We start from the raw sequence: 23,060 nt of genomic DNA on the forward strand, positions 1-23,060 counted from the left end.
CAAATGATACAACAAAGTGATACCGAGTTTCCTTTGCCTCCATCAGATAAGTATTATCTTGTTGATTCTGGTTATCCAAACAAACAAGGATTTCTTGCTCCTTATAGATCATCACGAAATCGAGTTGTGAGATATCATATGTCCTAGTTTCATTCTGGTCCTCCTCCAAGGAATAAACATGAATTGTTAAACCAATGTCATGCATCTTTACGTTATGTTATTGAAAGAACGTTTGGAGTTTGGAAGAAGAAGTGGAGAATACTTTCTGATTTTCCAAGATATAATGTTCAAATTCAGAAAAGAGTGGTAATGGCTACAGTGGGACTACATAATTTCATCAGGATTTCAAATTTCTCGGATGCAGATTTTGCAGATGTAATGACTCAGACGAATAACAACCAAAATTTTGAGCATGATATAGGTGACATGGATGCAACAAAGATAGCAGATAGAGAAGCTATGACGCAAATAAGAGATACTATTGCAAATATGTTATGGAAAAATCAAAGTAATCAATAATTTTTTTAAAAAAATTGTATCTTTTTATAGTTGAACTTTTTATCAATATGTCAAAAAATAAAAAACTTTTTGATCAACTATAGTATTTAAAGTTTATAAATACAATTATTTTTATTATTAATTCATAACATACAATAATATACAAACATACTAACTATTAATAAATTTATTTATAATATATGTAATCCGCACCGCTTTTCCTTTTTTACCATTCACACAATTAATATTGAACCGCAAATAGTTTTTTCACCAATCAAATATCATTCTGTACCGCTTATTTTGTATAAACCGCACTTGTCCCGTAAACCGTTTGTACCGCAGTTGATACATACCGTACTCTAAAATCACTTTCCCTACACAACCAAAACCGCGGTCACCATTCGACCCTAAATAACGGCCAACGCACTTAGCCACAGTAACGTACAAATTAAAGAGGGAGACACTAGCTACGTTTGTATTGTACAGACATAGAAAGTTCTATAAAACAAGTACAAAGAAGTAATATCGAGGTATTAAATTAAAGAGAGATGATTCGTTCCTTGTACGGTTGTACCTTGAACAAATTAACATTCATTACGGTACTTTGTATACGCCATTCTCAACCGCCACGAAGAAGAGACAACAACGCACACCAGTATAATTGTACCATCCGTAAAACCCAAAACGTCTTAAATAAATATGGCTCTAGTTTTTGTAATTCTCAAATTATAAAAGTTGTCTAGATTATCCAACACATGATGGTTTGATAATTAAAAGATTCAAGTTAAGAGATCATGATTCAAATCTTTCTACTGCAATGTTAATAACGGTTAGCCACTACAAATATAAAACGTATTTAATAGCCAAGAAAAGTCTACTTTTTTTTTTTTTTTTTTTTTTTGCAAGTTTCAAAGATTAGGTATGAACTTGGTTTTATAAAACAAAACCCATGACTTAAAAAGTTAAAAGAGAAATCCAAATATGTTTAAATCGTATTGGGCCTGGCTGTCCATTAATGGTAGTAGAATCATTAAATAGCAATCAAAGAAGAAAATAACCCGAGACGATGATACACGCATTGGCGTAGTAGGAGGAGGACCCGACCCCAATGATGCGTAGTAAGTATTTTTTTTTTTTTTTTTTTTGTCGAAAAGAGTAAAGACTCAGCCAACTCGTGCGTTTTCTTTCCTAAACTCCATAAAAAGAATTTCACGTGTGAAACTAAAAACTGTAATTTATTCCACCACCGTACGTACCCATTTGGTGGGTCATTTGGATGGAGTCTCTCACTCTCTCTCTCTCTCACCTGCACAAATAAGACACGTCGACGTCTAACACGTGGCATAAGTGCATAGGTCAGTTTTCGGAGAACAATAAAATAAAAAGATTCGAAACAAAATGTCGCATTAAATAGGAATGTATGGACCTGAATCTGATTGTTGGATAGTAATATGTAAAGGAGGCAAGGCAAGCACGACGACGACTGACCCTCCCCTTACTAATTAGAAAATTAAGCCCCAAAATCAAAAAGACACAAAAAAATCCCCATATTTTACTTACTTAGCCGACTAACTAATACTACAGTCTGTAATGTATATATGAGAGCCGAGACTGAGACTGAGACTGAGACGAGTACCGTACAATACCATCCTCCTCCTCCTCTTGGGGGACGGACTTAAAAGAATGTCCAACTCAACACGTGTCGTCATCTTATAATTTGATAACAAAAAAAAAACATTATTTCTTTCATTTTATATTAATTATTTATTTTAAAAAAAAAAGAAGGAAGAAAGAAACAAACGAAAGAATACAATAGTTGCTTTTTTTTTTTTTTTTTTTTTTTTAATTTGTATTTTTTGATTGGGTATCCCAAAAAAAAAAAGCAGAGCAGAGGAAAGGCGTCTTCTTCTTCTTTATTGGCTTGCTTCGTCTCTCTCTCTCTCTCTCTCTCTCTCTCTCTCTCTCTTTCTTTAATTTACTTTACTTTTTGAGGAAACAAAAATCCTCATCTCGCCCGGAGAAAATAGCTCTGAGAACTGCCTCTCTCTCTCTCGCTCTCTCTCGCTCTCTGTGTCCCTCTTCTCTTCCTTCTTGAGGAGAGATAAATATATAACAACGGTGGTGGTGGTACTCTTTCTCTTTTACGATTCATTCTTCTGATTGGATTATTATTTCATAGGCTCATCCTGCGGTTTTATTCCTTTTTGGAGCTTTTTGTAGTCTAGTCTTATTACAGGAGATTCAATTAGATTTTGGAACTAACCAACATAAGGTTCTTGTGATTTGGATGGTTTTGGATTAGAAGGGGTTTTCATTATTGAATACAGTACATAAATAAATAAATATGAGTGGCGGCGATGATGAGACTAGTAGTCATCATCATCATAATGGATCATCGTCGGGGGCTCTGACGATTGACCAAAGTCTGCTTCTCGATCCCAAATTATTGTTCATCGGCTCCAAGATTGGCCAAGGCGCTCACGGCAAAGTCTACCAAGGAAGGTCTCTCTCTTGATCATCTTCTTCTTCAGTTGCTTTCAATTTAATTTAATTTAAATAAATTATTTATCCCAACCACCAGCAGGTATGGTAGCGAGATTGTTGCTATCAAAGTTGTCCACCGCGGCACCAAACCTGATGAGAAATCTTCCCTCGAGAGCCGTTTCATCCGCGAAGTCAATATGATGTCCCGAGTTCAACACCCTAATCTTGTCAAGGTCTCTCTCTTTCCCTCCCTGGTTTCTTTTTAGTTTCTTTCTTTTCAAAAAAAAATCTAAAAAAAAAAAAAAACAATTGGGAAACCCTTTTTGGCAGTTTATTGGAGCCTGCAAAGACCCTCTCATGGTGATAGTGACTGAGCTGCTCCCAGGGTTGTCCCTCCGTAAATATCTTGCCACCATCCGTCCTCAGCTGCTCCATCTCCCTCTTGCTTTGTCCTTTGCCCTTGACATTTCCCGCGCCTTGGACTGCTTACACGCCAATGGTATCATTCACCGAGACCTCAAACCTGGTATGTATGTTTGACTGTCTGACTGTCACTCTCTCCTAGCTTCGTTTTTCACAACAACAACAACAACAAAAAAAAAAACAAAACAAAACAAAACTTGCGTTCTTGATTGGTTATGGTTGTTGTCCTCCTGTCCCAGACAACTTGTTGCTCACGGAGAATCACATATCCGTCAAGCTTGCCGATTTTGGGCTTGCTAGGGAAGAAACCGTTACAGAGATGATGACCGCTGAGACTGGGACTTACCGTTGGATGGCTCCTGAGGTCTGCCCACTCCCGTCAGTCTTGTACATCATGGTTCACATTTTACATTCTGCCCTCCTGCATTAACATTGTCACCACCATGCATGTATGTATGTATGTCTTCATGTCATCCGTAGCTCTACAGTACTGTGACCCTTCGCCAAGGAGAGAAGAAGCATTACAACAACAAAGTTGATGTCTACAGCTTTGGTATCGTCCTATGGGAGCTTCTCACTAATCGGATGCCGTTCGAGGGCATGTCCAACCTTCAAGCCGCCTACGCTGCAGCATTCAAGGTTTTTTTCTTCTTCTTCTTCCCCTGTGATCTTTGAGCTATATTCGAAACCAACCTCTTTTCTTCTTCTTCTTCTTTAAATATTTCTTCAACACACTGCAGCAGGAGAGGCCACGAATGCCAGAGGGTATACCTCCCAGTCTCGCGTTCATAGTGCAGTCTTGTTGGGCAGAGGACCCAAACATGAGGCCTAGCTTCAGCCAAATTATCAGACTGCTCAATGAGTTCCTCCTTACCCTCACTCCTCCCCCTCAGCCTCTGCCTGACCCTCACACCAACAGGACCAACAGCGGAGCCATCACTGAGTTCTCCAGCCGCGCAAAGGGAAAATTTGCCTTCATTCGCCAGCTTTTTGCTGCTAAGAGGAACAGAAACTCTTAGGTACGTACCATGAAGAGATCTTCGTCTTCGCCCCTGCCACTGCTTTGGTGAATACATGACTTTAGCAGACAAGTACAAGGTTAGACTTACGTAGCACTCACTTCTTCTTCTTGTCAAGTGATTAACTCTGGTGTATCACACCTTCACACGCCAAACTAATCTAGTCAAATGTTAAAACCTATGTTTATCTTTTATATATACTCAAAACACTTGTGGATGATGTGATCAACTATGTATATTATCTACTTTATACGTTTTATACTTTTCGAATTTCTTTGAGAAACATGCAGCCCCTATGTGCATTCCATAATGGCCATAGAGAATATCTAATTTTTTATAAAAAATATTAAAACTAAGAAAAAAACGAAGAATAGAAAGTGATTCTTATATATTAGTATATTACTAACATTAATGTTCTCTAAATAAAAATATCATTATATTAAATCTTAAAAAAATATTTATATTTATTTTTCACATCGACATAAATTTATATTCGCAAATCAGTAGTATCTTTACAGTTTACACAAATATATATATATATATATATGTATATGTATCCCTTTATAATTCGTTAATGTATACTATAGAGTTTGTTTATCATCAGATATACTATATTTACACAAATATATGTTTTGACAAGTTTATATTCAAAAACTGTTAACTAATTTTAAAATGTACTTGCAACTCTATAATGCAGATAATAGTAAACATATAAATGTACAAGTGATTTTCTGTAGATTAGTGGCCATTATTAAGTTTTACACTACAATATGTTTTTTTTACTTTAGATATTCTAACCTTTTTTGAATCTGCGTTGATGATTAATATTCTTTTGACTTAGTTTAAAACCTTTTTTATTCGTTGATAGTTTTGAAAAATGACATTGGCATACACGTATACAAAATTATATCGGTACAAATCTTTGGACAAAGTATAAAATTTTAAAGCTGACAGTATATTATAATAAATGGGTTGAAATGACTTGACTGTATTTTATAGCAAAAACATAAAGATTTTCCATTTCAATAAAACATCCAGCTAAGTAGTGTGGAAAATAAATAAATGTAACAGATCTTTGAATACAAAAGATAATAACGAAAGTTTCTATTTGAATTTTAAAACAAAAGATGAGTAAATGCAACTTGCTTAATCTTGGTAAACTAAAGATTCAGAAGAAAAAAAAACCAAGAGTGGACTTATGTTTCCTAACAAAAAATATGACACATATATATCGTATTAATATCTTCAAATTAAGAAAGTGTAAATTGAAACCGACGGAAGTTAAAGAAAATATTACCAAATAAAGAGAATGATTGATAATCTACAAAGTACAGAGAAAAGGAAATTAAGAAAAGATGCAAATTAATGGGAAAGAAGAAAAGTGATAAGAGGCAGAAATCTTGAAGGAGATATATAAAGAATCAAAGGCATAAGGCAAAAAATAGTGTCAATAAGCCGTTTCCTTGAATGTTACTTTCTAAAATTGGGATTCTCTACCATAAGTATGAAGATTTTTTTGACATTAATGATTAGCCCTATTGAACAATTAAATACAAGCACCCCATCGATCTTGTTCATCATCATATTATTCTTCTTACACAAACAAACAAACAAACACACAAATCTCTTTTGTTCCTTTGACCAATGGAACTCAACCTCTCTACGCCCACATCATGTTCCTCCAGCAGCATCTCGTCATCTTCGCATGAGATCATCCCGAGGACCAAGGGGAAAATGAAAGAGAAGATTGCGGCTGAACCAGCGGTGGAGACTCCGCGGCTAGAGTTCCGCTTCCTGTTCGACGAGAATATAAGAAACTCTGGCTTTGGAGGAGTTTTAGATGATGAGGCACAAGGGACGAGGAACGATGCTAAAGCGAGGGTGTTTGCTTGCACCTTCTGCAAAAAAGAGTTCTCTACGTCGCAAGCCTTGGGAGGGCATCAAAACGCTCACAAGCAAGAGCGATCGTTGGCTAAAAGGCGCAAGGAGTTGGAAATAAACTATCCTGGACTCTCCTTCTACAGCCAGTACCCGCCGTCAAGTGGTATTTCCTACAACGGCAGCAGCTCCTCGCAATACGATCTTGGGGTTCGTTACAATCCTAACATTGCTAAAACTAAGCAGCCCTTTCCTTTCAACGTCTTCAGATGTCGACTTGGATACAGAGGGCTTAATATCCCTCTGGTCTCTCACCTCCCGGTTCCACAGACTGACGATTTGTCCAAAAACTTGATTGCAAACCTAGAGGGTAACGTTCACGTGCAAGGCGAGGAAAAAGATCAACCGGACACTGATACTTCCAACGATTCTGATATAGACTTGTCTCTCAAGCTATAGATTTCTTTTTTTCTCGGGAGGGTTAAATTTTATTAGTTGTTCCTTGATTCTGCATTTCTTTTTTCTTGTTTTTTTTTTTTTTTTTTTTTTTTTTTTTTTAATATCGTAATGTTAAAGCTTATATTATTATTTTTTTAAGTAAAAAGAAGTGACTTTGAATTCCCTGGTCTTCTATACTTAACACAAAAATAAATAAAAATTATTCATTAGTTTTATGTTAACGATCTGGAATTTCAAAATTTAAAAGCGTTTTTTGTGTAGATAACAGCTATATATATATATATATATATATATATATATATATGATAACTAAATACTGTAATATATGCGAGATTAATCCTTTGAATATTAGAAATAGAACCAGTTATTATCATTTACGAATTGGATTGTGTATAAAGATATGGATGCAAGTTATTAACTTCAGAGAGATTTTGTAATGCAGTTAAAACTTGTTTAGGATGAAGCAAAATTCACATCTCTTGGGATTGGAGATTTAGTGGGTGAAGGTTGCATTCAGCATTGACTCCTCCCCTCAACCACCAACCATACTCTTTTCTCTTCTGAGGTTATAGTTATATAAACCTCTTTCTCACTACGTACTAAGTAGTACTAAGCAACAGAATAAGAAGAGAGAGAGAAAGAAATGATGAGAGTTGTGCTACCCGTTATGTCAGCTTCTTGTTTCCATCGTTTCAAGGGGTTCTGAAGCAGCGCCGCAGCGGTGTCTTGCAACGCGGTAGTGGCCATCCTTTACCAGTGCGCTATGTACGTGGCGCAGGGAGGAACCATTCCGGGCAGCTGTTGCACTGGCATCAGGATGCTCAACGGACAAGCAAAGAGCGCATCAAACAGGCAAGGTGTGTGTCGCTGCATCAAGTCTGCATTGGGAGGAGTGTCTTACTCGTCAAAGAATCTCAAGAATGCTGCCACTTTGCCAGCCAAATGCGGTGTCAAACTTCCTTACCAGATCGACCTTTCCACCAACTGCAACAGGTAAAAAGAATACACGTACATGCTTTCACAGTTGAGTTTACTACCCTGTGAATTATAAAGACATAAAAAAATAAAACTATATATCTGTATCTAATCAGTCATATATACATCTTATACAGCATTAAATGAGAGAAAGAAGCTGCTGCAAGAGCAAAAAGACCAAGAATAAAGGACATGTGTTTTGTCTAATGATGTAATCGGAGTTTAACGCTTTCCCGCTACTATTTTACTAAACTGATCTATGTTGACCAAGACAGAGAGTGAGTGATCCAATCAAGTATACTTACGATTACCAATCTAAGTTGAATCAAATACAGTATCTTACATCTTTTTTTTTTTGTTTATAATAACTTTTCCTGTTATTCACGCAAATTAAGTCTTGATTGAAATTATTTCTTCGGGATTTTTGGTATTTGAATCCAAACCCTACAAAACAAACTAGAAAAAAAAAATGGTAAGAGTCCCGGGGGAATTTCTTGGCTCCTCTTAGCCGCCGAGGGGGTAATTGGGCCCTGGATTTAGAACGTCAAGTAAGTAAATGGGCCTGCAGATTTGTGTAATCATCATCGACGCGTCAACGAATCCATGGATACACACTCTTTTGTGAGAGAGAGTGAGTCTTTATTAACAAGAGTGAGTTGTTACCTTCCTAACGTCGGCTTCCAAAAGCAAAAACAAAACTTGTTGTGATAAAAAAATCTATGTGGCTTGGCTGCCGACTCCGGGAATAAACAACAAACATAATCAGACTCTTCTAAGATTGTTTTAGTTTTGTCATATTGCAGTTTTGCTTTCTAATCATAAACTTTCCCACTTTTAAAATTTCAATTTTTTATTTTATTTCGTTTAGGACATAACAAAAAGATAATGACATATGGTGTTATCTTTCACTAGACTAGTCAATTTACACAATGGTATTGTAGAACCTAGTCATAAATAATAATATGTCAGTATGTCACCAAGACATAATCGAACTCTTTATTAGCTAGGTTGTAAAATTGAGTACCCAAATTTCGTGGGACACAAACCTGGTTCGGCTTTGTATAATAATAAAACCCAATAATTGAGATGACGCGGACGCTGGTATGCTGATGCTGCTGCTGCATGGTATATATATGTCATTGAAAATGTGAGTGGGGGTTGTTGTTGTTGTTGTTGTTAATGTTGTGATTCACGAAATAGTTTGTTGCCACTTCTGATGATTTCATTCATCCTTAAAAAGAAGATTGTTTTATTCTTGGTGCTTTCTTTGCTGTTGCATTATTTTTACACCTCTTCCACTTGATGAAGAAGAAACAACCAACGAATAAAAAGAACCCAAAATCTCTTTAATTAGTCTTTCAAAAAATAAATTTCTGCGATCTGATCTGAGGGGGGGGGGGCAACACTTGAAACTGAAGTATATTTAAATTATTAAATAAATGAAAGTGATTTTGATTATCAATTTATCATATATGTAATGTATAAAGGAATTATATCTTCTCTCTTTCAGAGACAAACAAAATATCTTCCAAGTGCCAATGTGCCATAGACCGAATCTGTGTAATAATTGTCTTCTTCTCTCACTTGTGATTTTTTTGTTTTTCATCCATAATTACTTCTCAATAATATTGTGCAAATCCACATATATATATATATATAGCCAAAAAGAAAGAAAAACACAAAAAAATTAACAGATAGGAGAAAAGGAGGAAAGGTCCCCCACTTTTGTATTAGAAGATACTGTGAGAGAGAGAGAGAGAGAAAAAAAAAAGTAAGTAGTTAACCCAACCTGCTTGGGAGTCCTTTCTCCTCCTCATCATCACGTCTCTCCCACACCACACATTGACACATACACACACAATATTTTTGAAGAATCTCTGAGACAGACACACCAATTGTCAATTGACGCCTAATGCATCGACTGCTGCTGCTGGATTCCCACGGCGGTAGCGAGACGAGCGGCAGCGGCGGAGATGGGTACCTGAGGGACATGAACTTCGACGCAAACATGGTGATCATACTCGCCGCTCTTCTCTGCGCCTTGATACTAGCGCTCGGGCTGAATTCTATCCTCCGGTGCGCCATGGGATGCGGTTTATTCGGGTTATCATCATCTGGGGCGACGACGGCCGCCGACAGAACTGGACTAAAGAAGCGAGAGCTGAACAAGTTTCCTGTAGCTGCGTACGGGTCTAGCCTTGTGAATATAGCGGCTACGGAGTGCGCCATCTGTTTGGGTGAATTCTCCGACGGCGAGAGAGTCCGTGTTCTGCCCCCGTGTAATCACAGCTTCCACATGTCTTGCATCGACACCTGGCTTGTCTCTCACTCTTCCTGTCCTAATTGTCGCCATTCACTCATCCCTGCTGCTGGATCTGCATAAATTAAATGATTGGTGGTGGTTACGCCACTACTACTACTACTAGTAAGTAGTAACTACTCCATCACTAATTACTAGTAGTAAACTAGCCTAGTAGAGTTAAATAAACAACACACACTTCATTTTTATTCCTAATTTTTGGTAGCTTATTGTTGTTGTAGTAAATTAGTAAATCAGATACTTACTGTTGTTTAGTAGCGTTTTGTTTAATATTTTTAAAGATTCGAAACCCGAACGAATGAGGCCCACCTTGTTTGGGCCTATTCAAGTATTCAAAAAGCCCATCTTGTTTTTTGTTTTTTTTGGTTTTGTGTATGTCGGTCGCCCTAATCGACGAGTGAGTGAGTGCTGATGATGGGTGGTGGTGAGTCTGAAAAGCAGAGGTCGGTGGTCCTGTGGAAGCTTAAAGTTTGTGTGAGAGCCGAACGTTTCAGTTTGAAGCTCAATCTACGGAACAGGCTCTCTTCTTGGAAGCTTCACCGGTTGTCATTCGTCCTAAGATCTCGAAATCATCATCTCAAAGTGGATTCTCAATCCAAACCCAGATTCATCCGGAGTCTTGCTATCTTCCGTAGGCGGAGGCGGAGAGAATCTGTGGATGCCATGGAATTGGTTTGGAACGGAGCGGTGGTAGTGGCAAAGAAAGCAAGAGGCGTGGGTGCCGCCGTAACTCTGATCATCATCGTTGCCAATTACCTAATGCCATGGATCAAGTTGAGCACCGAACCGTTCCAATTATATTAGGTTATGCTTTGGTTTGGTATTAACTAAGTAAAAAAAGGCATTTCAATGAATTGTTTGTTCCACCGAAATAAATTCAAGACCGGAGAGAAGCCAAACAATGCATTTCAATTTAGTTTAGTGATATTCAATTCCTCTTCTGCTAAACAGACAGAAATTAGCTGTTTGGTTGTGTAAATCATCCCCTCTTATGTTATGCTTGTGGGATTTATTCAGTGTATCTCTTGTTTTGTCTTAATAATTAATGCCTTCAAACTTAGAGACCAAGCAATTCAATTACAAAGACGGCTCTCACGAGAGCGGGCAGTGTGTGACAACTTGGAAATTGGTAACCTCTCAGTGAGGCAAATAGAGTGAGTGTGATTAGTTGATTGGAATACAGAGAATTGTCACACACACTCCAAGGTCGTCCACCGCTCGCTAAAATTACAAATGTTTGGATCTTTGCATTGACTTAGAGAAGCACGGCCCAAGTGTTGAACTGTTGATGTTGGTCCATTACTCCCAAATCCACAATTGCATATATCTTCTTACAACATACGAACCAAAGCCTTTTGTTGGGGAGATGTTAACTAGCCGAAGGTGCCTTTGAGACTGGAAGCCAAAAAAGTGGAAAAGGTGGAACAAGAAAAGTTGTAATGGGGTTTCATATTGTAACGTAAATTAAAAAAAAAAAAAAAAAAAAAAAAAAGGTATGGAATAATACTAGTATAAACTACTGGAGTACTTCGTATATAGTAATATGCTTTTAGTGTCGTCTAACGAGGAGAATAAAGGGGAGACCCGACATGAGAAAAGCGAAGACATAATGATATTTATAAATGCACTAACATTTTGAGAGAAATGTTTAAGGGTGATTGCGTCTCAAATCTGAATCGTCTGCTGCTATACAGCTATAGTGTAATTACATATAAAGTAAAAAAAAAACTAAAAAAATCGACAATATGTGCTCCTGACCACCATGTGTGATGAGTAAATGAATTGCATGGCTTAAATGAATGAGTGTATGCACATTACCTTACAAAAATAAAATGAAATCAAAAAAATGTTTCGGGAAAAATGAAAATGAGAAGTGAGTAAAGTGTGTGGGGCACTCCATAACTATACAATAATGAAAGCATTACAGAAAAAGCTCAAGCTTGGACCCTTTGGGACTTTCACTTCACAACGGTGGACTTCTGTTTTCCCTTTTGTTTTTTGCTTTATGGAAAAGAACAATCAAAAAGCCAAGGAATGATTATTACGAACGTAAAATTAAAATTTGTGACAGTGTGGAACTCTGACTAAAAATGCTTAGTGCGCCTGACTGACTGTATATACTGAGTAAATGCTTAGTGTGTGTGTGTTGATTAGAATCATGCTAACTGAAAACAGCAATGTGTTTACAGATTCAAAAAAAAAAACAGGGCATAGCGAACCGAGAAACCTTAACAGTTAACACAAAGGCTTCAATTCAAGGAGTTAGTCATATGTGGAATAAAGGGTTCCTTTTGACCAACACTCTTTTTAGAGCTACAAAAGTCTTTCGTTCGAATCTACTTAATGAGCCAACCCTTCAACATTGTGATTGCTATGAAACCAAGTGTAAAGATTCACAACTTAAAACTCACAAGAAAAAACCACTTTTCTTAAAAATAAAGACGAAAGCTATATATATATTATGATAGTATGAAAACTGAAGAAGGAATGAAGAAATACAAGGATAGATTGATTCGTTATGAATCACTCTAAGTCATGAGAGGGGGGACACTGTATCAGCTCTAATATCTTCACGACTTCCTCCATGTCCGGCCTATTCGACGGCACTTGGGAGCCACATACCAAACCTAGTTTAATCGCCGGTATTGCCTCCTCCGCTGGAAAATTCCCTCTCAACCGAGGGTCAACGCACTCCTCCACTCTCCCTTCTTCTAACCTTTCTCTCACCGTCTCACATAGCACCACCACGTCATCCTCGGCGTACTCCACCGGCCTCTTCCCCGTCACCACCTCCAGCACCAGGATCCCAAACCCATAAACATCGCACTTGTCGGTTATCTTGACTGTTCGGCATGCAAACTCTGGGGCTGTGTACCCCAGTGCGCTCTGTACCTTGCCGCTCAAGACGCACCTATCTAGTGCCGAAGCCAACAGCCTGGCCAGCCCAAAGTCAGAGACCTTAGCCTCCCCTGTGGCGTCTACGAGCACATTAGTTGCTTTCAGATTGTAGTGAGTGATGTTACTGCCATGCAAATAAGCTAGACCTCTCGCTATCCCTAGAATGATGCTGAAGCGTTGACGCCACGTTAGGCAAACACTCTCGTCTCCGTGGAGATGTCTGTGCAAGCTTCCACCTGAAACATACTCGTGGATGAGGAGCTGCAGCGATTGCGTCCAGTAGTACCCTTTCATCTCCACCACATTATTGTGCCTCAGCTTCCCGAGTTTTCTCATCTCTCTCTCGAATTCCTCCTGCGACTTTATTAGACCCGACACTGTCAGTTTCTTGACTGCCACAGGACGGCCATCTTGGAGATTCGTCTTGTAGACCACTCCGAACCCACCACGTCCCAGCTCGCAGTCCTTGTTGAGCAACGCATCAGCGCCAGTGGTGTCAAAGACGTCGGCTTCGCCAGAGAACATGACCAGCTTTCCGAATTCTTGATCTTTACTGGGGGAACAGCTGAACGTTTCTCCAACAGACAGAGCAAGAGCAGCAGCTGCATTGTGACGAGAAACACTAGCTCGGGCGTGGACGTTGAGGAGAGTGACGGCCACGACCCCAAAGGCAATGAAGGCGGCTGCGCCAATTGCAATGAGGGCAGATATGCTGAGAACGCTCTTCCTGATCTTCCCGGTGAGAGCTGGGCCATTGGTTGGATTGGAGGAGTTGGGGTTGAGGACGATTGGTTTTGGATGGACAGAGAGACATGAGCGATTCACAAGGGAGCCACAGAGGGATGGGTTCCCGGTGACGGCAGAGAGAGGGATGGTGTTGAAGAAAGCTCCAGCTGGCAGCTCCCCTGTGAGGCTGTTGTGGGAGATGTTGAAGGTCAAGAGATGCGAAAGTTTCTCTATTTCTTTGGGTAAGCTTCCCGAGAGGTTGTTTCTGGACAGGTCAACGTACTTGAGGTTGCTCAAACTGCCAATGCTCCCCGGAATCACACCGGATAATTCATTATCTGACAGATCTCTGCACAGCCCAACCACCACATTATATATTATTTGTATTTTAGTGAAAGATATCTTATAATAGTTTCAGAGCATGAAGAAGTAAAGCGACAGCGAGCTTACATTGCGTTCAAAGCGGAACAGTTAGAGATCTGTGGCGGAATCTGACCGGAGAGGCGATTTCTGTGCAGATTAAGTTGTTTCAAGGAGACGGCTCCTCCGATCTCACAAGGAACGGTTCCGTTGAGAAGATTACTACTGAGATCAAGAATCTGAGCGGCTTTTAGTCCTCCGATGGCGCTGGGTATGGAACCGAAGAGGGAGTTGGTGGACATGTTGAGGTGCACCAAACTTGTGAGGATCCTCCAGATGTTAGACGGTAACTCACCGGAAAAGCTGTTTGAAGAGAGATCGAGGACCCGGAGAGCAGGAAGGAAGGCAACGAGGGTGTCGTTCCCTGCTGATCTGGAAAGGGAGTAACTTTGTGCGAACATCCACTTAAGCACATCTCCGGTGAATGAGTTCTTGCTGACATCAATGGAGATCAAGTTGGAGCAGTTGGAGATGGTCCGCGGGAGCTCCCCAGCGAGCATGTTAGAGGATAGGTTGAGTTCCTTGAGAAACTCGAGATTGCCGAGGGAGAAGGGGACATTGCCGGAGAAGTTGTTCGCAGAGAGATCAAGAGTCTCGAGGGTCGCAAGGTCGCCGATCCAATCAGGGATATCTCCGGCCAGAGAGTTACCTCGCAGTCGGACAGAGGTGCAAGACGACGTTTTCATAGAATCCGGAAGATTCCCAGACAAGTAGTTGTCACTGAAATCAAGCGACTTGAGGGAAGAGCATCGTCCGATGTCGGAAGGAAGGTGGCCGGAGAACCAGTTTCTGGAAAAGTTGATGAGGCGGAGATCGTAGAGACCGGAGAGGCCGTCGGGGATATCTCCCTGGAGGAAATTGTCAGAGAAATCAAGAGACTTTAAGCTCTTGAGGGACCCCCAGATATCTCGAGGTAGTCTCCCAGAAAGCTGATTGCTTGAGAGGTTGAGATGGGTGAGAGTGGAACAGTAGGTGAGGGAGAGTGGGAGGGCACCTGTGAGTTTGTTGTTGGCGAAAGAGACGGAGCTCAAGGACCCGCATTGCTCGAAGAACCCCTCAGGGATCCGACCCGAGAGATGGTTCCCGCTAAAGTCGACGACTTGGAGGCTGCCGAGGTGAGGGAACTCGGGGTTTAGGGTTCCGGTGAGGTTGTTGTTGGAGAGGACCAAGGCGCGGAGGAACTGGAGACGGAGTAGGCCACGGCCAATGTGACCCGAGAGAGAGAAGGCGTCGAGTCGGAGCTCCGTGACACGATTGGTGGCAGGGTCACAAATGCAACCGACCCAGTTGCAGGGGTCGTAGTCTTCCGAGTTCCAGGAAGCGAGCTTTGAGAGAGGGTCGTCGAGTCCAGCCTTGAAAACGATGAGACCCAAAACGTCGTCGTTGAATGTCGGGTCTGCCGTGACTGAAACGGCCAGGAAGAGAAAGATGCTGAGTGAAACGGCGTCCTTCAACATTGATGATGATGTGACCGACCTTCACAAATGCAACCAACAGGGAATGATGATGCTGGGGAGAGTCGGAGGATCGGACCCAAACAAAAAAAAAGCTTTCCCTTTTTTTTTACCTGAAAATACAAACATAAGGAAAACAGAGGAGTTTTATTGAGTTTTTAACATACATGAGAGAGAGACATAAGGAAGGAAGGAAGGAAGAAGAAGAAGACAGAGGAGTTTGAAAGGGTTTTGAATAGAGAGAAAGAGTAAAAGGGAAGGTAGAGAGAGCATTAATAACGGTGGACTTAAGATAAGACCCCAAAAGTGTTTTTGGTTTAATACTCCTTCCTTCCTTCCTCTGTTCTGTTGTGTTGCAGAGAGGGAGAGAGAGAGAGAGAGAAACTTGTCCAAAGAAAATAAAGAGAGAGAGAGAGAGAGAGAGAGAGAGAGAGACTGGTCTGTTGTAGAGTAAGCTCCGGGAGATTGATTCAATTCAAGTCTGCAAAGACAAATGCTCTCTCTCCCATCCCCGCTTTTTATTTCTTTAACATTTCTTGTATTCTTTCTACCCCTTTTTTCAAAAAACAAAATACTAGTATATAATGATGATAGTAATACTTATAAAAAAACCGTTCACGCTTTTATGATCATAAATAATAGTACTAGAAGGAATCAGATTTGAAAATAAAGTAATCAAATGAAAAATTTGGAAGCAGCAAAGCAGGATGATGGCGTAGAAGAGAAGTGATCTCTTTCTCCCCCAAAGCCCTTCTTGTCCCTTAGCATGCTATGCTACGCCATCATTTCCTCTTTTTCTCTTATTATATAGTACAAAGTTAAGTGACATAATGATTTTTGGACAATCTATGGTCTAGAGCTTCCACACCTCAAGCACTACTACTACCCTTGACTCACTCTCACGCATGTGTTTTGTTACTAATCTTATGCCAAGACTCATTTTATTATCAGAGTTTATTGTTTTTTTCTTTAATACCAACTTCTTACATTTAATTAAAAATCGCTTCATTGAATGCACACAGTGGAGAGAAGTGGCGTAAACGGTGCTCACTCCATCTCACACATCTCCCCGTTGACTTTTACCCTCGCTCTCTTCTCTTATTCTTCCTTTTTTTTTTATTGGCTTTTCTGTGTGTAAATCATACTAGTTTAATGGAAAATAACTCCTACATTATCACTAACTAAACCAAGGCTAAATCAGGGTATTTTTATTATTATTCATAACAGAAAAAAAAAAGAAAAAAAAAAACAGGGCTAATGAGTGATATGATGAGAACAGAAAAAACATGCCTACCAAACGATCTCAAGACTCTACCTTTGTTTCATTCCCAAGCAACAATTCACCACCTTTACATTATATCTTAACATGTGTTACACTTATATCTTATCCCTTCAGTAGTATATATGTTTTCATATTCTGTTTTCTGTTTATTGAGTTTTAGTTACTTTGTTTTATGTTTAGTTATTTAAAAAAAAAAAAGACCCAAATTTCGATCATTTTTTTTGTTCAGTTCGCATATATATTTCAAAAGGATTTCTATCAATCTTCAACTCTATTTTTGTTGAAGTTGGATGTACTGTGAATCAAGAAGATATATATGAGCATCTTTTCTCAAGAAAATGAATCGTTTAGTGTATGTTTACTCATAGTTAGGTGTACAGATTTCCCTTTTTTCCTATTAAAATGCTACTACTCTTACCAATTGTGTGTGTGTGCATGATGTTTATATATAAATTAATATTTGACACCCAATATAAATAAATATCTAAATATAACAAATATATGACTCAAACTAATGGATAGACGTGACCAGTATGGTTCTGTAATGTTTGATTCATGTTAACAAAATCAAAGCGAATCTATATAAATGTACGGGCTGATGATAGGCACAGCCACACAAAAAAAAAAAAAAAGTTAAAAGCGTCGATTGCCCAGCTAAACCATTAAAGAGTTGCAGTAAGTTGAAATTGTCAAACAAGGGAGCAAGAGCAAACTATTCCGCTTTTATTCTGATTTGGGCATGATCACCTAATTTAACTAATGGGCTATTTTATTCTCAATGTCAGGCCCATATATGAATCCTCGAAAGTTAAAAGGCCTTATTTATATGCAAGCCCTTTCGATCGATGCATTTTATTTCCGTCTACATTACTCAAAACTCATATCAGTTTTTGAAATTCCGGTAAATTAATCACTAATCAGCAATTGTAATTTCATAAGTTTAAAGCTGTATATTAAAATAAAACAGTATCAACTTCATTTTTTTTCTGGGCTCTCTTTAAAATTGTGCAGCAAAAATGTATGCTTTAAATTAACATCTTAAAAAAGTGCTACAGTATTAGAAAAAAGTACTTGACTCTTTTATACGAAACGGGTCTTACGACTTATGCGTATCGCCCGATCTATAAAAGTGTGTGTTTACCTGGACCATTGATTTGGTCAATATATTGACATTCTTATTCCATGCACTTTATCTTATAAAAAATTCAAACCATAAACCGCTAAATGTATAATACTAATTATATATATATATATATATATATATTTTTGAATTTCAAATTCTAAACCTTTGTTGTTTTCCATATTATCTGGAAATTAATTGTAGTAGTAAATAGAATATTATTGACTAGAAGAACGATGGATCCGATGTAATCATGTAACAAATCAACTATTTTGAATTCAGTTTATCATGTTTATCAGCCTACATTAAATTTGAATTAAAAAATATTATATCACATACTACGTAGTACGTACTACTGTATTGGAATGGTAAAAGTAAAATTATTAGGATACGCTGACCGAATGAATAAGTACGGAAGAAAGTGGAGACGATTTTGACCAGAATGTGTGAATATCGCAATGTGTTTACACTTAACCAACCCATCAATTCAAATCAGGAACGTGACTTTTATTTTTCTCCACACGGACGTTGCTTTCACTCTTAATTAGCTCTCTAACCTATGCTTCCGGAGTCATCTTATCTTAACATCTAAATTTAAAAATACCTATATTGTAATAATTATAGGAAACTTACATACAAGTGCCGATATAGAAAAATGCATAACACGTTTATAACGAAACTAACAAGTAACTTAAGCCTAGATTCTCTCTAGTAGTATCAGAGCTAATAGGAGTTCAATATTTTCAAGGTCATATAATATGTACTATAGGTACATGTCGTCCTCTAATATAGATATATATATGCTACCCTGTGAACATTGACATGCATCCACATGATCGCATACTAACGCCTTGAAAAAAATCTTAATTTGATGCATTATTTTAACAAGAAATTTTCGTGTCCGTTTACCCGAAAAATTTCTTCTACCTAAATTAATTCGAACTTCCATGACGCATACTTTAATATTAGCTGTCATGAATCATGCATACATCTTGAATGATTAAGGTACCAAACAGTATTCGTCATCCTAATTTTGTTTTTTTCTTCTTCTAGAATTCTTAAACAGCATCTAACTATGGGTTGGGTACTTGATTAGGATAATCTTAACTATCCGGTTTTAAATTGCATCATATGCAATAAGCTCACATAAACAAAAAGAGGGGGACCATGACATGTTAAATGTCATATTAAAATAAACCAAATGAGATGCATTATCAATATATATTTTTAGCTTTTATTTCTTTTGAGAGCATACACGCATTGAAGGACAACACTATACTCTTGGCTCACGGAAATGAGTGGTTCTTTATAATTAGTCAATAGAAAGGCCCTTTTAACTCGAAAGGAGATATAGTTTCTTTGCCCTTTATTCTGATTAATTATGTATGAAGGGGTAGTTAGTGGGTACTTAGGGCAGAAGGGTCAAGAAGGGCTCTTTTTATCTTTCCGATCTGCTTCAATTGCAAGTCCATTGACCTGACCAACAACTTCTTGTCTCGCTACTTTTGACCCTCTTGTTGGAATATTGTACGATTAATCGAATTTGCATGAGCTAGTCTGGTCTTTCATTTTGTTTTTTTTTTTTTTTTTTTTTTTAATTTATAAAATCAATTAATAAATATATTAGCGATAGAGTGTGGCAAAACCCCGGCGACTGGAAACAGTGGTCCGACGAGTGAAAAACCTAGCTAGGTCGAACAATTTTTTTTCTTTCTCTTTTGTCAGTTTGTGTGTGCTCTTTCCCTCGGGCTCGTAGACACGACACACGAGCGTGGTCGCATGCTTAAATGCATACCCACAACCCACTTGCAAAATTTGATTATATATATATTAGAAATTTTGATTGTTTCTCTGGATTCTAAACATTGGGTACCAACTTCAATGTAGAATATATATATACACCAAGTCTATATCTGCTTTAGCGTCACCATCTTTTCTTATAGAAGAGTTGTATACATATACATTATGCATCATATATTATTTTGTCCATTGATATTTGATGGTAGAAAGGGTATTTAAAAGACATTACTCAAAGATTTCCGTTTGTAAAAAAAAGAAAGAAGAAACTGGCAACAATACAACCATCATGTATAATACTATATAATATTAACTCAAAACAAAAGCTCACAGAGATGTACACATATTAAAGGTTTACGCAAGTACACAGAGATGTATTTGACAAAAAAAAAAAAAAAGAGTCATGAGATGTATGATGATATAGGGTTTGGGATTAAAGAGCTATATATGTATGATGATAGATCGAGGGGATCGATATATTGTCATGATGATAAGTCATGAGATGTCCAAAAAGGGTTGAACTCGAAAGCCTCCACCGCGTGGGCAACCTCGGACGACATCCACTTGGATGGAGACCACTCTTCTGCTTTATCCGGTGTCATGTATTCATCTTTGATGTGATTCTGATTCTGATTCTGATTCTGACTCTGATGTTGACAGAGGCTATTGGTGGACGAGGAGGAGGAGAAGCTGGTGTTGGGGTGACCAAATCGGATCATGTGGGATCCTTCGTGGTCTTCGGGGTCAGAGGTGTCAGTGGGAAAAGTTGCATAAGCTTGATGGAGCTGGCATGTGTGGTGGCCGAAGTAAGTGGTTGAGTACAATGGTGGATTGTGCTGGATCTTTTGAACCTGCTTCTTTGCTTCACAGTTCTGGTCCTTTGTGTATGCACACTTGTAGTAACTTCTTTGGTGATCAGATTCTTTGATCTGCTTTTGTCCGTATTTCCTCCAGAGGAAACCGTCGTGGTAGATCGGGGTTGAGGATTCATGTCTATGGTAGTCTGAGCTCTCTGCCATTGATGTCTTTCTGCAATCACCGAACTCATATTGATGAGCATATCATTCAATACTGATGATGATCTTGAAGTTTTGGAATTTATTCAATCGTGATACCTTCCCCTCTTGTGAAGTGGTTTCCTTGCGCTCTCAAGAACAGGAGAAGAGTCCTGAGGAGATGAGTTATTGGATTGATCGTCTTGGTGCTCATGATTATTAGTATCGATCAACATGGAGAGAGCATCTGAGAAACAATGGAGGACGGACTTGGCCAAATCCTCCCTTTCCATGGACGAATCTGACTCGGTGTGGTCCATGACGAGCAGCTGGTTGGCGCACCCACGGCCGTGAAGCAGCTTCTCCATGGCCTTTTGTTGGCAAGAGTTCATCTTTTGATTTTATTTTTTGAGTAATATCGATCTGTGGGTTTATTATAAGTTAGAGATGTGATCGATGTCTCTTTATATATACTGTTGTATATAAAGGTGGGGTGTTGTTAGGAAGTTTCGCATGTGTGAGTTAATTACTATACACTCCTTCGTTAACTTCTCCATCGGATATACTACTCCTATGTAACTCGCATTTTAGGAATGTGCGGATTAATGAGTGACCCCTCGAGATAGAAAAAGACAAAAAAAAAAAAAAAAAAAAACAAGTGTTACTAGTTGACTTACCCAACAACTCTATTTATTATTAATTAAGTAAATTAGTTGATTAATCATGTGTAAACTCTAATCTAAGAACCATGACTTTATGAATCTCTCTACTACAAATTTCATTCATCTCATCTTCTCATTGCAGTCAAAGAGGTTTCGATCAGTATATAGAATTAGCTAGGAAAAAAAGGGGAGGAGTCCTCATATATGGGATAAGGGGTCATGTGGCACGTATGGCACCTGAAAAGATGGAACGCCAAATAAACGGGCATAGATAACGGAGGAGCCACTTTGAACGGCGTAAAAGAGAGCTCCCTCAAAAGTGACGTAGGGTTCGTGACCTCATCGTACCGTGAAGACGTGACGTCATTGGTGGTTGAGTTATGGTTGACAGATCATATAATGCACTAATCTCATCCATCCAACGATGGCGATCAATTGCTGCAAAAGGTTTTCTGGTTTTGTAATATAATAAGCGTAATCCCCATGTGCTCCTATTTTTGTTCTTGGATTTCTTTTCTACTCATGTTTCTTTCCTATATATACTGTCTAGATCTAAAGTACGTAACAGCTTCAACTTTTTTGTTTCTCTCTTTCCCTTTTCTTCCTTTATAAAAAAAAAAAAAACATTAATTAAGCTACTTAATCATAATTAATAGTAGCCATTGCTTCTGCTTCAACATCGGCGGCTGAGTTTCTTTTACCTTATTAAGTTGTGACTTTCCTCCATCACAAATATGAAATATGTAAACTTCAACTATTACTATTGTTTTTGCTATGTGAAATTTTTAAGTATGTGTTTACCTTTATATCAAATGGACCTCCCTAAACTTGGTCGTGCCGGTTTTGAGCCTCCACAAAGAGCATCATGATGTGAGGGAGCATGTTTAAAATTCAAAGCAGCATTAACCAAATAATTAATCAACAAACTTAGCTGAGTACTTAAATTATTTATATATCTTAAATGGTAATATGCATGCACACAGCACACTGTAGTATTATCTCGTCTCATCCACTAGTTTGACATTATCACGCATGTGCAGTATTAAACGGTGTCAGTCTCCGACGGTCTTACCATATAGATGACGTGCCCTAACGTCACTGCAGCCTGCAGGTATAAATAATGCAAAGCACTCTTACGTTATAATGCGCTTATTATCCTAGCTTCGATCCAATCTTCTCACCATTCATCTGCTAAAGGAAAGTATAAAATTAAATCTATATTCTATACAGTTAACATTATCTTCTTCTTCTTCTTTTTGGTCAACGTGCGATATATAGTACTGTATTTAGAAGATGAATTAGCATCAACGTTTCAATTAAGAATACCTTATTCGGTAAGGTTTACCAGTCAACAGTCGACGGTCGACCCAATTAAAATGGAGAAGATATACTGAAACATAATACAGTTTAGTTTAGCGTATAAAATTTGTAAGCACGAGAAAATTTGTTGTAGGTGATTTTGCAAATATGGCAACGATATACGGAACCTCGTTGAAGTCAATCAAAGAGTAAAACGATTGACAAGACTTCCAACGGACCGACTAAGTAACCGCGACTGGAAATATGCTAGTAGTTTTGTTTTGTGATCATTACAAAAATCTGACTCAATTTAGCAAACTTGTGCTAACTATTAGCAAACGTATAATTCCA

The 23,060-nt window shown here is 38.4% G+C and overlaps 5 protein-coding genes and 2 pseudogenes across 9 annotated transcripts; 5 read left to right on the forward strand and 2 right to left on the reverse strand.

The window, feature by feature from the left end:
• Positions 1-2,311: 2,311 nt before the first annotated feature.
• On the forward strand, positions 2,312-4,707 carry LOC104709032 (serine/threonine/tyrosine-protein kinase HT1). Of its 4 annotated transcripts, none has more exons than XM_087461528.1 (6): positions 2,312-3,000; positions 3,083-3,215; positions 3,313-3,508; positions 3,645-3,769; positions 3,886-4,044; positions 4,146-4,707. In XM_087461528.1, the coding sequence occupies exons 1-6, from the start codon at positions 2,843-2,845 to the stop codon at positions 4,422-4,424; spliced, it is 1,050 nt and encodes a 349-aa protein (XP_087317654.1). In that variant the 5' UTR covers positions 2,312-2,842; the 3' UTR covers positions 4,425-4,707. The 4 variants fall into 4 exon arrangements, with proteins under 4 accessions (XP_087317654.1, XP_087317656.1, XP_087317653.1 ...); XM_087461530.1 differs by having other exon boundaries at positions 4,149-4,707; XM_087461527.1 differs by having other exon boundaries at positions 2,313-3,000; positions 3,080-3,215.
• A 1,228-nt stretch (positions 4,708-5,935) lies between these two features.
• Positions 5,936-6,808, forward strand: LOC104709033 (zinc finger protein 1-like). The gene has a single exon (XM_010425702.3). It carries the CDS (start codon positions 6,069-6,071, stop codon positions 6,759-6,761), a length of 693 nt encoding a protein of 230 aa, XP_010424004.2. The 5' UTR covers positions 5,936-6,068; the 3' UTR covers positions 6,762-6,808.
• Positions 6,809-7,287: 479 nt separating this feature from the next.
• Positions 7,288-8,089, forward strand: LOC147940647 (non-specific lipid-transfer protein 10-like; annotated as a pseudogene).
• Positions 8,090-9,297: 1,208 nt separating this feature from the next.
• Positions 9,298-11,114, forward strand: LOC104709034 (RING-H2 finger protein ATL74 pseudogene; annotated as a pseudogene). Its single transcript, XR_015564739.1, has one exon. The product of XR_015564739.1 is annotated as an RING-H2 finger protein ATL74 pseudogene (transcript).
• Positions 10,471-10,860, forward strand: LOC147940648 (uncharacterized). Its single transcript, XM_087461366.1, has one exon. The coding sequence runs from the start codon at positions 10,471-10,473 to the stop codon at positions 10,858-10,860; it is 390 nt and encodes a 129-aa protein (XP_087317492.1).
• A 1,286-nt stretch (positions 11,115-12,400) lies between the features above and the next one.
• Positions 12,401-16,468, reverse strand: LOC147940649 (leucine-rich repeat receptor-like protein kinase PXC2). The gene is made up of 2 exons (XM_087461526.1): positions 14,131-16,468; positions 12,401-14,029 (listed from the first exon to the last, which is right to left on the reverse strand). Exons 1-2 carry the CDS (start codon positions 15,555-15,557, stop codon positions 12,580-12,582), a joined length of 2,877 nt encoding a protein of 958 aa, XP_087317652.1. The 5' UTR covers positions 15,558-16,468; the 3' UTR covers positions 12,401-12,579.
• A 3,575-nt stretch (positions 16,469-20,043) lies between these two features.
• On the reverse strand, positions 20,044-21,203 carry LOC147940650 (putative WRKY transcription factor 62). The gene is made up of 2 exons (XM_087460741.1): positions 20,869-21,203; positions 20,044-20,782 (listed from the first exon to the last, which is right to left on the reverse strand). The coding sequence occupies exons 1-2, from the start codon at positions 21,138-21,140 to the stop codon at positions 20,236-20,238; spliced, it is 819 nt and encodes a 272-aa protein (XP_087316867.1). The 5' UTR covers positions 21,141-21,203; the 3' UTR covers positions 20,044-20,235.
• Positions 21,204-23,060: the final 1,857 nt, after the last annotated feature.

This window comes from Camelina sativa, chromosome 8 (genome assembly GCF_030686135.1).
Source record: "Camelina sativa cultivar CO46 ecotype springtype chromosome 8, ASM3068613v1".
NCBI classification, from domain to species: Eukaryota; Viridiplantae; Streptophyta; class Magnoliopsida; order Brassicales; family Brassicaceae; genus Camelina; species Camelina sativa.